Consider the following 14,134-nt stretch of genomic DNA (forward strand, 5'->3'; position numbering starts at 1 on the left):
CCGCGGCGATGTGCCAGGGCTCCGGCGGCGTGCGCTCCCGCAGCCCGCACCGCCGTGGGGTATGCACAGCCGGGAGTAGCCGCGCTGTTTTCCTCTGACAGGCATAAACAGGCCCCTCCCTGAAGGGAGAAAGTGCCAGGAGGATTTGCCTTGTCCCGCGATAATAAAATGCAGATGGGCCCAACTGGAGCCTCGCCCGGGCACGTTTCTGCTTAATTTTTGCATCCGTGTTTTTATCAGTTCGTTTCACTCGGTAACTGCGGTCAGAGAGCTCCACGGCCTCCTGCATCGGCAGCTGCCCTGGGGCGTTTTATTTAAACCCTTCAGCTCGGTAATCTTTCCCGGGAGGTGCTGATTTCTCACTCGGCTTTGGCGCGACAGCATTCCCCCTTTCCTGTTTTGCCTTCTCTGCCTCTTCGGCAGGGCAGTGGGGAGATGGGAGTGTGAGTGGCAGAGCCCAGCTGTGGATGGGAATGAAAAACATCCTGTTTGTTTGTATAAACAGTGAGTCAGTTTTACTGATGAAAATGCTCTCAGCCAGTGGCCTTCCCAGCAGAAAAGGTCAGAAGTGGCCTGGGATAGAGTTAAACGTTGCTTGCAGATGAAATAGGAAGGGGCAGATTCTGGAGTCGGAGGAGGGAAAAATAAGTGACAAAACAGCCTTCGAAGTCTCTCTGATGAGGCAGCTTATGTTCTGTTCCCTCATGTGTATGATTATCAGAAGTGTATGTGGTAGCCAGACGTAAACTCTTGGACTACTTACTCTACCTGCTGAAAAGTCAGAGCTATGAAGTGAGAAGGAGGGAGAGAGGTGCAGGTGGTAGGGGAGATGGCAGGGATAATAGACAATGACAGCCCAGAGACTGTGTGAAAAGGTAGAGAAGAACAAAGAGTACCCAAAATACGGGATAGCTGAGATTTCAATAGAGGAGGAAAAATCATTTAGGGTCTCGCAGAAGATTCAGCTAGCATCTTTTTACTGAAATACATAAATGAGATGGAATAGGAAATTCTTCCAGAGATGATGTGTTAAGCTACAGAATTGCTGTTCAATGAGGAGTACAAATGCCATTGTTTAGGTCATTAAAGGTCCTGTAAGCCCATGGAAAGTGCAGCTTTTGTTCTGTGTGTGCCCAGTGAGGCACATTTCACTTCCAGTTCTCCACCTGTGACTTGGTGGGACCCCCTCCCTGCTCTGCACTGTGAGATTCATCCTGACCACAGTCATTGTTCAGTGTATTTGTCATTAGTTACTGGCAAACACTCACTGAAGAGAAGTAGGGTAAAAAAGCAAAACTGCTCCTCTTTCTGGAAAGGAGTATTCGTTAAAGAGAGGAAGGTGAATGCATTTCTCTTGTATTTTTTTTTCTGAGTGAGTTAAAAGCAGCTCTTCTGAACTAGAGAAAAGGATGAATGCAGACAGCCACTGCTGGCACAGGTGGCTGCCTGGCACCTTTGCTGTCAAATCTCTGTGGACTGATAAACTCTTTGAGTGGCATTGCACAGCTGTGCGTGAGTAGTATTGCGTGAGCTGGCAAGTGGCTTGAGCCAGCGTGTGGATGTGGGACATGGAAAGTTTTATGATAAAGTCAAGTGAGCAACTAAACCATTTAAGTGCTAGCTAGGCTCTGGTCAAACGGGGAGAGGTTTGTGATAAGAGAATGAGCACCTAGAATGGCAAGATGCTTACCTGCATGTAGTGCTGGACCTTGCTGTCACAAATGGGATGTAGGTTTTCAGCAAACAGGCTGAGTGGCAAGCAGTTTCTGCTACAGCAGTTTGTCTTTATGTTATCTAGAGCCTTCACCTTGAGGCTTTGGAGGGACCTGTACAAGTGAGCATTAGCTTTGTTTTGCAGCCTGGGGAGGAGCTCAGAAGCAGGGAAGGAGAGCACTGGAAGATGGCAGGGAGTCAGCTGTCTGGTGGTGGGCAAAGGCACCATTTGAGAATGTGCTGTGGTGTGGGTGGGTGTCTGCAGAGTACAATGCTTGCTGCAGTGGCCCATAGCAGTTGGACATTTCTGCTTTGAGCTGTATCTGTTTGCTCACCGAGAGCAGTAATTTACTGCCTTTTGCCTGTCTGACAATTTCTGTTTCATTTCTAGGTTGTTTTCCTCCACCTCCCTGAGACCCCTCTTTCTCCTCAGCATGTCCCTTCTTGGCATCCTCTTGTTGGAGAAGTGGAAACCCAGGTTCCTGTTTGATTTCTCAGGTATGTGATGATTAGCACTGTAGATAGTGGCATGGTTCTAGTGTTACCAGCTGCTGGGCTATGCCTTTGGCCCTTCCTGGGCTCTCTCACCAGTCATGTAAGCCTCATTCCTACTTTAACTGCAGGCCCAGGTACTGTTGCTGCCTCTTATGCTTTTGTGTCAGAGGATTAGGATGTATCCTAATACTCTGGGCATGTATCCTAATGCTCTGGGCATGGAGAATTGCTCCCAGTGCTGAGAAATTCTGGGAGTGGCTAATTTTGAGAGTGACTAAGTGGCCCAGCTAGCTTGCCAGGGAAGCTAATGACAGGGATGATGTGTTTCTGTTGTGTCTTTTCTCTCCTGAAAATGTGGCAAAAAGATCATTTCAAGTTTGAGCACTTACGGCCAGCTGAGCTGAGGGAAGGAAAGGAAAGTAAAGGAGGGGAGGGAAGTGGATTGGTTTTAGTTAAGTTCAATGTGGGCTTACACCCTGAAAGAAGCAGAGCAAATGAGAGCCACTTCTTGTGGCAGGTAGCAGAGTGGATGATGAAGTCTGACAGCAGCAACAGTTAGTGTATTGTACCTGTACTGAACAGCATCTGATCTCCAGCTAATCAGTGAGTCTGATCACCTGTCTTATCTTTCCCTTTTATTGAAGGGTCTGTGCCAACATTAGACACAAAAGCAGCAAGAGGAATGGCCTCATAAAGATGGTAGACATGGACTGGCTGCTGTCTGCTTTGAGTGCCTCCTTCTTTGGAGTTTATTAAATGACAGAACCCAGACCCGCCTACTGCATCTACTGCTGCTGTTCAAAGGCAGCTCAGGGCCCTCCATCCCTGCCTCTCTACTCTAGGGAGAGTTTCTGAATGAAAGCCCCTCTATATGTGTGTTTGTAAGGTGCCCTTTATTTGACCTATAAGGGAACTGACTTAAAGGGTGCTTTCACAGAAATCCTGATAAGATTAGTATGTTACAGCTGTAGTCTTGAAACTGTTTGCTTTGTGTGGTTCAGGTAACCAGGCAGTTAAACTGGACTGGCCAATTTAATTTCCTGCTTATTCACATTGTTTTTTTAAGGGAATAGTTTAAAGCCAACCCAAACCACCTCTCTTGAAACATGTCCAGAAATGCAAAAGCCTGGTGTCCAGTACAGAATGGTGTCATTGAGGCAGGTGGGGGTGGAATCATTCCAGCAAGTACTTGGCCTGTAAATGTTTTGTTGTCATAGAAGAAATAGGAAATTCATACTGAAATCAATTTATATGAAGCAGAGCCATGAAGAATAAAAAAGAAAAGCAAACAAAACAGCAACACCAGAGATTAGGCTCATCCTATGCTATCAGCTGTGCTAGAAGTCGGTGCACATCCCACTGCACCTCTCCTCAGTGTTCTTCACATATTTCACACCTTCCTGCTTTTCTGCTGCAGAGAACAGGGACACCTTTCTGATGTGCCTGTTTAGGTCACAGCACTGATTTTGACATGATCCACTGGACCGTGTTTCCTTTGCTTCCATGAGGAAGGAGTGGTACTCTGCATTCCCGAGGGGCCTCCCATTGAATTGGTACTCCTGAACACTTAGGGGTTCTTGTTTGGCTCCCACTTCCTGCTGAAGCAGAGCTGCCCCTTTGTGGCTTACCTCCTTTAGTGCTTCCTGTTAGTCTTTGCTGGAGTTCTGGGAGATGGGTCAGTACCATACCTTCAAGAGTCAGCATGTACATACAAACCTCAGCTTGTGACAGTTGTGTATGTCTCAGATGACTGCTTATAAAATGACTTCTGAAGGAATGCTAAAATCTCAGCATGTATTTTGCAGTTACTCACACACTGTGATCAGGATCATGCTAACAGCATCAAAATGTGCAACTTTTTTAGGCCCTTTCAGAAGGGACTGCATATTTTCAGCTCCCATGTAGGGTAGTTCCTTTAGATACTATTTAAGGACTTAGGAAGCATCTCCAGTTTCACCTGAAATGGGTGTCAAGTAGGGATCAAGTTTTGGTAGCATCGCTGTTTGGCAGCTGTATTTTGGTCGGTGCAGGAGAGTGCAGTGTGGAAGAGCTCTAGCAAAAGTTGTGTTGCAATTGAATGCTAGTACTCCTTAAAAAGGGCCCCTGCTTTCTAGCTGAAGTTTACACACAGATGAAGAATGTCTCTTGGAGGAGCATTGAAAACCTGTAAGAACCAAGGAATCCATTAACAATAATTTGTCAGTACCAACATGTAACCTAAACTCCTGCATGGCTGTCTGATCTCTTAGAAGAGTCTGGTGTATGTCAAGTGATTTGTATTAATCCACAGTCCAGTGTGAAATGCTGACAGAAAGATTTCAGCCAGTTATTGATAATCTGAGGCCAGCTCTGGGTATCCTGCTTGCCAACTTAGTTATACTGATGCTTGACAGTATTTCAGCACAGGCTGAAGTTAATCCTTAACTAAGGGAACATTTCTTTTTGGAAATGCTCTAGGTTTTTTGGGATTGGGCTGTTCTTACAACTGGTCTAAGACTCCAGTGCTTTGAGATGGCCAGCAGGCAGACTGCTCTACTACAGGAAGCAACATACTGTTGATCTTAAAGACAGCTTGTGTTTTGCCAGATAGCTGAAATCACGTGAAGACCCTGCAGCCTGCTGAAGTGTTCTGCTCCCCAAAGTGTCTCTGAAACCTTCAGCATCAACTGAGAATTGTTTCACTCCCTCTGCTGGCGTATTTTGGATGGTTTGGATGACTAAAGCCAGTCGAGAGGAGTGGGGTTCCTGTGCCATCCCAGTTACTGTGTTGCTGGCACATCTGTCCAGCAGAGGCGGAGAGCATCCCAGCTCCTCTCATTTGGTACATTGTACAACTGGTGTAGCCAGCCCTCACAGACTGGCCAGTGCCAGATGTAATATATTTGGTGATTTAGTGCAGGTGATGGATGAGGCTTAGAGATAGAGCTGGATTTCTGTGTGCTGCGGTTAAGCAGCTTTAGATTCCTGAGCACAATAACAAAGCACAGCAATGGCGGTTGCAGGAGGGAAGCAGCTGCCCTGTGGGGGTGGAGCTGCCTCCATCACATTCACACTGCAGCTCAGGCTCCCTCTGTGAGCTGCCCCAGCCGCCATGCCAAGTGCTCGTGGGCAGAGGAGCGGATGGGCAGCCCGGTCTGAGAGCAGTGGGCTCCTCTTGTCAGGCCTGATTACTGGAAATCTGGGTCACGCTCTCAAAGAATCGCCTCCTCCCCGGGTGGCTGGCCTCCTGCTCCACTGCTGAGCCTGCTGGTGCAGTGCCTGCAGCGGGAGGAGGAGTCTGGCAGACTTGGCCCAACACCCTGTGTCTTGGGAGAACAGTGGCAGGGCTGCTACAAGCAGTTGGTCTCTTCTGTGGCTTGAGCTGGGTGGAGTCTGAAGTCTCACTGGGTGATTGCAGTGATGGTTGTTCACATCTTTGGTGCATTTCCCTGAGGGAGTCGCTGCTGCTCTTGGGCTTTGTGCCTGGCTGGTGACTCCAGGGAGGATTCAAACCCCTTTTTGCACACGTTGCATTTCTTTACCTCATTTCCAACTATAAGTCTAGTCTCTGGGGTTAAGCTCTCTTCCTTTATTTTAGTTCTGTTGACATGGTGACATGAAGTGTAGGGGACAGGGTTAGGGTTATAACCTCATGCACCAAGTTTACTGTGGGTCAGACAGCATCAAAGATATATCAGTCCCTGCCAGCTCTAGGACAGTAGGCAGGCTGGTACAGGAGGGTAGAACTCAGTGAGCTATCAGAACATGAACAGGGCATTCTTAAACACAGGAGACTTACAAAGACTGTGTTGACAGAAGAGCTTTGGTTGAGCCCTGTACATCCTGAGATACCAGTCAGCTTGATATCACAGATATCCAAATCTGTGAGCAACCAGGCTGATGAGTTTCAGTTGTAGAAATTGTTTTCAGTTGTAGAAATTTTTTTTCTCAGTGTATCCAAGAGCATAATTGTACATGACCTCTGCTATTGAAACAACACTCCTCTTTTCAGTACTGCATTAACGAAGTCCCTGTTTGATCATCACTGGGTTCAGTGCAGAGGGGAATGGGAGAGCCTTTCCCTTATCCAGAATGACAGACCTTAGGAGTATAGTTATATCTGTGCCTGGCACAAAAGGCTGTCAGGGGATATAAAAGAGCCCTAAAATTAGAAAATTATGCATAAGACTGCTATTTGTTACTTTATTCCATGGGAGAGGATGGAGACAACAGGGACATCTCTGGTATTTGTACATAGCATTCTGCCAAGGACTGGGCCTGGTCAGTGGGAAATGCAGCTCAGACCTCTTGGTACCATGTTTAGCTCTGAAATGGAAGCTGAAGCTTTGCCCAGCTCCAAAAGTGTGCTGGCAGCCCCCTTTGAATGACAAGTGCTGGCACCCCCTGTGGGAATGGCACTGCCCAGACATGTGGGACACCAGGAAAAGCTGCATCATCCCTGGAGCAGACAGCCCCATGTAAGCACCATGGTACACCTCAGATATGAGTGCCCTGCCGTGTGTGTGTTAGGCTGCAAGGTGTGCTGGGGTGCCCAAAGACCAGTGGCTCTGCTGCTCCAAGTCTCCAGGCACGCTTGGTTAAAGCCTCCTCAGCTCAGGCTCAGAGCCAGCGATTCCTGCTTGCATGAGAGCACAAGGACGGTCCCCAGGGTGCATCCAGAGCTAAGGATGATACATCTGCAGCTCTGCTCTGTTCAACTGGTAAAAATGTCAGGTTGTATTTTTTACTTGGCTGACTAATCTGCTGTGTTCTCTCTACAGCACAGCCATCAGAGGAGCCAGGAGGAGAGAGGTAAGCTCGCAGATGCGTTCCTTGGTGTGGGGACAGTGGGGAAGCCTTAATTTAGTATGGTGATCTCACCTGTCCTTTTTCCTGTTGTCATATACTGCATGGCTCCTGCTGTGAAACATTGCTAGTGACTTCCTCACTGGTAGCTGCTTATCAGCTCAGGAGCCACAGTTTGGGACTCTGGGGAAAGCTAGTGTTCTTTCAGTAGCAATAAACCTCAAGTACTTCTGATGTTAGGAGTTCTTAGGTTTCTTCCCTGGATCTGTCCTTTTGAGCTATCTGAGCTATTTTAAGAGTCCTCCAGAGAGGAGGAGATCACTGAGACATTTCCACAGGCTGAACGTGCTCTCTCTGGTGGCGTGGCTTGCATCCTTGGCCGTGGTTGTAGGTCTGAGCACTGCATTCTGCCTACCTTGGACTTGGTGCCAGAGGAGGCCATATAACTAGTTCCACCTCCAGTGCTTCTGTCTGCGTGGCTTTGAGTAAACTGCTTTGCATCTTGGGCTTGTGGCATGGGAATTCTGTGGCATGGTATCTGCTGCTGCTTTGCTCAGGTGTCTCTTGACTTTCTTCCTGATTGAAGGGAAAAACGGTCTCTAAATCAAGCATCTTCCATAGTTCAGTTGAAAATGCAGTCAGTATTGTCAAGTCTTGGTAGGGAACTCCGCTTCCTGGTGCAGCTGTTCCTCTCCCCCAGGAAAACAGACCATGTTCAAAGATTGTCTTCTTGCTCTTGTCTGTCTCTAGTGAGGGGGTGACTTCAGGGGCACAACCTCACCTGCTCAGTGTCCCTGAGCTGTGCCACTGTCTGGCAGAGAGCTGGGTCACCTTCAGGCTCTACCTGCAGGAACTGCTACAGTACAAGAGGCAAAATCCTGCCAAGGTAAGCTGGAGATACCTACTCTTCTGTGCAGGGGCTTTTATTTCCATTACTTGTGCCTTAAGAAATGGAAGAATGTAAATTCAGTATTTTTACAATTGCTATCTCTGTCCAATATTTGCTGTTCGTTCCTTGCAGATCCTATGCCATGGGAAGTTTAAATAATGTGTAATTGACTTCCAGTATTTGTAAACTGGAGCTGAACTTAACCTCTCCTGTGAATGGCTTGCTGTATTTGATTTAATTTCTTAGTGTGCAAAGGAAGCTCTTAGATTGGGACTGGGGAGAAAAAAAGGGAAGCCTACAGTCTCTGGCCCTTTCATGAGTTCCATTCTTTAGCTGGTCCTATTTCACTAGCCAGGGTTGTTGCTAGCAAAGTCCAAACGCAGCGCTGTTTCTGAGTGCATGGAAACTTGTTATTAAACATGTTCTAATGGCTGTGATGTGTTGTTTGGAAAGGATTTATAGACAGGAACTGCCTTAGCATCACAAAAAGTAGGACAGACCAACCACTAGGATTGTGTCAGGCTTCCTGGCATCCAGTGTGTCAAAAGGAGTGGGTTTCTAACCCTGCTTGTTGCTCCTTTTCTGTCCCAGCCACAGGGAGTAGAAGACCAGATCCAAAGATGCCCATAAAGAATTAAATCATTGGGAGCAAAGCCCATAGAGGAACCTTAGCTTTTGCAGGTCCTCTCCATTATGAACTGAACTCTTAATTGCAGGATATAGTCCATATCTGAACCCATGCCCTGGTTTGCAGATTGTCTATTCTCATTTCCCCCCACCTGCCCCCAGGAGAATGTAAGACAAGCCAAGGGCTGCACCATTATACTTGACTTTTTCCAGAGAAGAAGGGTCCTGGTCTGATGGGAGAGTGGGCTCTGCTAATGCTTCTGCCATTATGGCACAGCAGTGGCACAGCGTCTGGTGATTCTGTAATAGGTTCCTGTCTCTGCCAGGACAGTACAGTTTTCTCCTGAAGTGCTGAGCTCTGCAGAGATATGCAAGTGGCAATTTGCAATATCCCATCATATCCTCAAGGAATGTAATTTACTTCATAAAGAACTGTCTGATAAAGTTTTGATTTGTTTATTGGGGCGTTGGGTTACCTTGGTTATCCAGCACTTGAACCTCTAATGCTTACAGCTTAGCCCAACCGAGCTGTCCGAGTTCTGACCGTCAGCACCTGAATGTACTTGGTGCAGAGCTGGCTGACTGACTTGGTTAGGGCCATCCCTCATGTTGCACTAATGGGTTTCTGGCATGGGTTGCATAGATGTATCTCTGCCTCTTGTCACTTCTGTTTGTTCCTCTCTCTTCCTTCAGTTCTGCATGAGTGTCTGTTCAGGCTGCCTGATTCTGGCTGTAGTTGGACACTATGTTCCAGGCATAATGATCTCCTACATCATTCGTGAGTATAAGCAGTGCTCTAGTCTGACTTAAGCTGGGACATGACCTAACTGTGCTGTTGATAGGCTGGTAAAAGCAGATTTGTAGTTTTCTCAAGGGGATCTGTGCTAGATGATGAATCAATTGACAGGGAATGTGTTCCAGGAAGTCTGTGTAAGCACGTGCATGCAATACGACTGCAAAGGCAGGAGAGGGAGCCGTGACTGAAACGTTGGTGCCCTCTGTTCCCCACTGCTGAGGCTGTGCTGGCCGAGGCTCCAGGGAATCAGGAAGTTACAGTCTCACTTCCTAAGGTGGCAAATCCATATCGAGAGTGTTGTTAGCAAAGCTGCATGTTGGGTAAATAGACCTTTTTCACTGCATCATGAGTCCCTAATAACTCTGTTCTGGTGCTCTGCTGTGAGTGCATCTACACGTGAGCTCGATGCAGCTACCCATATAGAAATTTTGGTAATACTTAGTTTTAATTCTCATTTTAGGGCTTCTTTTGCATGTTGAGTCTGGGATGCAGTGGCTGAAGAGAAGGGCTTATGCTTTATCTTAACATAAATCTATATTCTATCTAAGATCTGGCAGTAAAACCTGGTTAATCAAGCAGCTTTGCAATGAGTAATAAGAGCCATGGATGAGGATTTTTAGGCAGACAGATGGGAAAGAACATGCCATTGAAATGTGTTTCCCTTGAAGACTTTCTCAGTGGCACTACAGGAAGAGTCAGGTTGTGCTTGATCTGTCTCTCACACTGCTGCATTCCATGTCCACAGTGCTCAGCATTCTGCTGTGGCCTCTGGTGGTCTACCATGAGCTGATCCAGAGGATGTACACACGTTTGGAGCCTGTCCTGATGAAACTGGACTACAGTATGAAGGCAGAGACGCTGCACCACAAGCATGAGAAGAAGAGTAAGGAACCACCTTCTCTAGCTTTTTTTGGTGCTGTATTCCTAGGGTGGAGCCGTAGCAGAAGGACAATAGATGACCATGTCTGCCAACACTGTGTGGTGACAGGCTGCAGAGGAGCAGGGGTGGAAACTTAAGGGTTATGTGGAGAGCAACTGTGTGCTCCCAGGTGATCCTGAGAACAGCACGAGAGCAACAGATTATGCTTGTCTCCAGGAACCCTGTGCACTTTCACAGAGGAAGTAGGGCATAGTGGTGTATAAAGGCAGAAAATTCCTTCAGTGTCATGTGAAGCCTTTCTTCTGTTTCTCACAGAACGACAAGGGAAGAGCGAGCCTGCAGCAGGTGATGAGCCAACAGCAGAGACGGAGAGTGAGAGCGAAGCAGAGCTGTCAGGCTTCTCCCCAGTGGTAAGAGCTCAAAGAGCTTAGCAGCAGCCAGTCCCTCCTCCCTGGTCTATAGCAGCTTGAGAGCCAAGGAGTGGTCTGAGTACAGCAACAATGATAACACACAGCAGAGCAATAAATCACTTAATTGCAGAATTCTAAGGGGAAAAGGTCATGTGTTTGATGAAGGCCATTGTCTCCAATCTGGGTATTGAGAATTTGGTGCCACAGAACTGTTGATGCCATAGTAGGGCAGGGCCAGCCATGTCCCAGCCTCGTGCTGACCTCAGAATTACTTTGATGGTTATGCTTCATGCTCAGAGAATGTGAGTGTCTCCTGAAGAAATGAGCTTCCCTGCTGTAATGTGCAGAGGCTCCTCAAAACCGGAAAAGGGAGTTGAGCAGCTCTAGTGTCTCTTACACAGTTCTCTGCTTTCAGACAGATTGTGTGTGACCTTTCTATATTTGCACCACAGAACCAAACCAAGTAGCAGCTCTGGACATGTAGCTGGGCTGTGAGGTGGGAAGTTTGTTTCCAAAGGAATGTGGATACTTGAACCACTGCTACTTGTAGAAGGCTTTGTTGCACTCTGAATGCAAGAGGGTTCTCCTTGGTGATCGCAGGAGAAGGATCAAAGCCTTCTGAGACTCCTACGATCTCATCCCATCTTGTGCTGCCTCTTTTGTGTTCTTCACTGAGAGCAGGCAAACCTTTGAGCAGTGATTTATTGCAGGAAAGCCAGTGAGCTGAGACTACCCTTCCCTCCAGTGCAGGGAGCACTTTGCCAGCATAGTGTCCCTCCAGCAAGGACTTCTACCTGGAGGGTCTGGAGGTGCCCATAGGCAGCATGGGTACTTAGACACACAGGAATTTGTCTCTCTGCCTTCATCCCATGCAGGTGGATGTGAAGAAAACTGCCCTGGCACTGTCAATCACAGATTCTGAGCTCTCTGATGAGGAGGCTTCTATCCTGGAGAGTGGGGGCTTTTCTGTTTCAAGGGCTACCACCCCACAGCTGACGGACGTTTCTGAAGGTACATAATGGGACACCTTGCTGCCCCCTTATCCTCAGTGTTTTGGCCCAGAACAATGGGTCGTACAAATGGGAGGACAGGGAGAGAACCCATCTATTTGCATGGGAAGAGCATTGAAAGGAGGAAGGAAAAGCAGTGCAGCATGCCCTGACTTCATGGCTGATCATAAGCTGGTCCTGAGAGGATATCAGCCTCTAATTATTGCCCCACACAGCAATGCAGTCTTGTGACTCCAACAAGGGAGCAAGGCCACAAAGTCCCACAGAAATAACTGAATAGAATACTCACACACAGATATGATGCTGGGTGAAACAGGTCAGACTTACTAGCTCAGAGAAGGACTGGTTAGTGGTGAAGAACAATAGAGGTAACCACTCAGTTAGAGGTATCCACTCAGTGGCTACTTGAGTGTCTGGGAAGGAGCAGGCAGGTGATGCAAGCACAATTTCCCTGACCCTTGGGAGTTTTAATGGGAGGCTCTAAATGCAGAGAGCGTGAGCTGGAGCAGGAAGTTCTCTCTGAGCACAGAGCACATAGAACAGGATCACAAAAGAAACACTACACATGAATCATGCCACTGGCAGAAGGGAATAACTGCAGACCTTTTCCTGCTGTCCTCCAAGGATAGGGGAGGTACCTTAAAGTCAACTGTGGTGTGTCAGCTGGGGAAGGTGGGTGGGAAGTCCAGGTGAGGGAACGTACCTTAATGCTGGTGCCTTTCAGACCTGGATCAGCAGAGCCTGCACAGTGAGCCAGAGGAGTCATTTTCCAAGGACCTGGCAGAGTTTCCCTCCGTGGAAGAATATCATTCCAGAGACCTGGGACCACAGAGTGATGAAGACGCATTTGGTGTGCCTCTGGGTCCTGAGCTTGCCCACGCTGCCTGTGAGCTGGACTCAGCAGACAAAGAGGCCACGGACTCTGACCTCTCCATCCTTCGCCTCGCGTCTCCTCTCCATTTTGTAAATACGCACTTCAATGGGAGCGGGCAAGCGGCAGGAGGCAATGCAGAGCCAAAGACTGTCCCTGCCCCAGGCCTGGGCATCTGCATTAACACGCTGAGCGAGGAGATCGTCACCACTGCCATCACCACAGCGGTGCAGAATACCCTCTCTGCCCTCCTGCGGTCCTCAGAGGCCAGTGAGGGGCCCCCCCTCTCTGAGTTCCTCCCCACGGAGCCTGAAGAGAAACTGAGCTTCCAAGCACACCTGTCAGAGAGCGAAGTGGTGGAGACAGAGACAGAAGCTTCACCGGAGGATGAGGAGGAAGCAGATGACTTTGAGCTACTGGATCAGGGGGAGCTGGAGCAAATGGATGTAGAGCTGGGGTTCGGAGAGGAGCAGGAGGCACAAGAGGCTGCTCCGTCTCCCTCCTCTCCCATGCTTGCTGAGCTGCCAAAGCAAGGAGATGAGGAGGAGGCAGTGATGACAGCAACATCTATGTCTTAGGTCTTACCTGTGCTCCCCCTTTTCCTCCATCATCACTGGAAAGAAGGAAAAACTCACACAGTGAACGTGCAGTGGGTTTTTAGATGTTTGTGTTGACTGGGATGGAAACGCATCAGTGTTAATGTGCTGTGTCTGGAATAATGAATCCTTTCCATCCTTCTAGAGCCTGGCCTTCACTGGCTGAGCAGGAGACCCTGCAGCTGGGGAGGAGCCGGCTCCTAGAAGCCTTATGCCACAACTGAAACACCAACCCCAGCAAACGCTTCCTAGTAATGGTGCAGTATTTCGGTCTGTCTTCTGTTTGTCTTTTGTTTTGCACGCTGAGTACCGAGCTAGCTGTAGCTGCTGCTAATACCCACATCCCCAGTAGGACATATGCAATCTTATTTTATTGGGTTTTTAAATGGCTAAAAGTGTAAATAATTTTAACTTTCCTTGGTTTTGTCTGGGGGGAGGGATGGGGTGCACAGTCAAATGTGGCTCTCAGGGGCAAGCAAAGGAAAAGGGGTCTGTGGAGCAGAGGATAGCAGTAAGGGGGCAAGGGCAGATGGGTGTTGTGCAAAGAGACCTCTTCTGCAGACTGTTACTGTCTTTTGTGTCACTGCTGGAACAGGGTGTTGGGCGATACCTGCTTTTTTTCCCTGTCTCATTTGAGTTCTGTTACTGAGTGGCTGTGGAGTTGATTTTTTTTTGCAATCAATGAAATTCACTCCTGGCCCTGTTCAGTACTCCAGTTTTTTGCTGCCGTGGCATCTCTTGCCTTCCGCACCACTGACCCTTCTAGCACCCCATCTGTGCTCTGCTGGGCATCGTAGCATGGCGCTTGGAGACTCCGAGGTGACTGGAATAGAGCCAGGAGCTTTGTTACACGGCAGGATCCGCGGTTGGTTTCCCTTGGGGCAGGGGAGGAAGGATGGAGGGATAAGTTCAAGCTGTCCCATGGCAGCACACACTTCTTGCTGGCCTGGCAGGGCAGGATGGTTCTGGCCACGGCCCTCGTGGACTCTGCCTTGCCCTGAGCCTTCCCCGTGCGCCGGGCAGATCTCTGGAGCCGGTGTTCCCGCGGGTGCCCGCGGTGCT

At 48.4% G+C, this 14,134-nt stretch overlaps 3 protein-coding genes across 4 annotated transcripts in view; 2 read left to right on the forward strand and 1 right to left on the reverse strand.

The window, feature by feature from the left end:
* The window catches only part of CNPPD1 (cyclin Pas1/PHO80 domain containing 1), a 6,312-nt gene extending 6,023 nt beyond the window's left edge, over positions 1 to 289 (reverse strand). Inside the window, exon 1 of the mRNA XM_005416063.2 lies at positions 197 to 289. Within this exon, the coding sequence (XP_005416120.1) occupies positions 197 to 289 (93 nt within the window). The remainder of the gene's footprint in view (positions 1 to 196) is intronic.
* Positions 290 to 1,739: 1,450 nt separating this feature from the next.
* RETREG2 (reticulophagy regulator family member 2) lies at positions 1,740 to 13,775 on the forward strand. Of its 2 annotated transcripts, XM_031058414.1 has the most exons (9): positions 1,740 to 1,834; positions 2,105 to 2,211; positions 6,969 to 6,999; positions 7,744 to 7,879; positions 9,203 to 9,287; positions 10,051 to 10,188; positions 10,501 to 10,595; positions 11,471 to 11,606; positions 12,330 to 13,775. In XM_031058414.1, exons 1-9 carry the CDS (start codon positions 1,788 to 1,790, stop codon positions 13,052 to 13,054), a joined length of 1,500 nt encoding a protein of 499 aa, XP_030914274.1. In that variant the 5' UTR covers positions 1,740 to 1,787; the 3' UTR covers positions 13,055 to 13,775. The 2 variants fall into 2 exon arrangements, with proteins under 2 accessions (XP_030914274.1, XP_030914268.1); XM_031058408.1 differs by lacking the exon at positions 1,740 to 1,834 and having other exon boundaries at positions 11,468 to 11,606.
* Positions 13,776 to 13,870: 95 nt separating this feature from the next.
* Positions 13,871 to 14,134, forward strand: part of ZFAND2B (zinc finger AN1-type containing 2B) — a 6,097-nt gene continuing 5,833 nt past the window's right edge. The window contains exon 1 of the mRNA XM_031058052.1: positions 13,871 to 13,941. Coding sequence (XP_030913912.1) covers positions 13,871 to 13,941 — 71 coding nt within the window. The remainder of the gene's footprint in view (positions 13,942 to 14,134) is intronic.

Source organism: Geospiza fortis, unplaced genomic scaffold (assembly GCF_000277835.1).
Source record: "Geospiza fortis unplaced genomic scaffold, GeoFor_1.0 scaffold112, whole genome shotgun sequence".
In the NCBI taxonomy this organism is placed as follows: Eukaryota; Metazoa; Chordata; class Aves; order Passeriformes; family Thraupidae; genus Geospiza; species Geospiza fortis.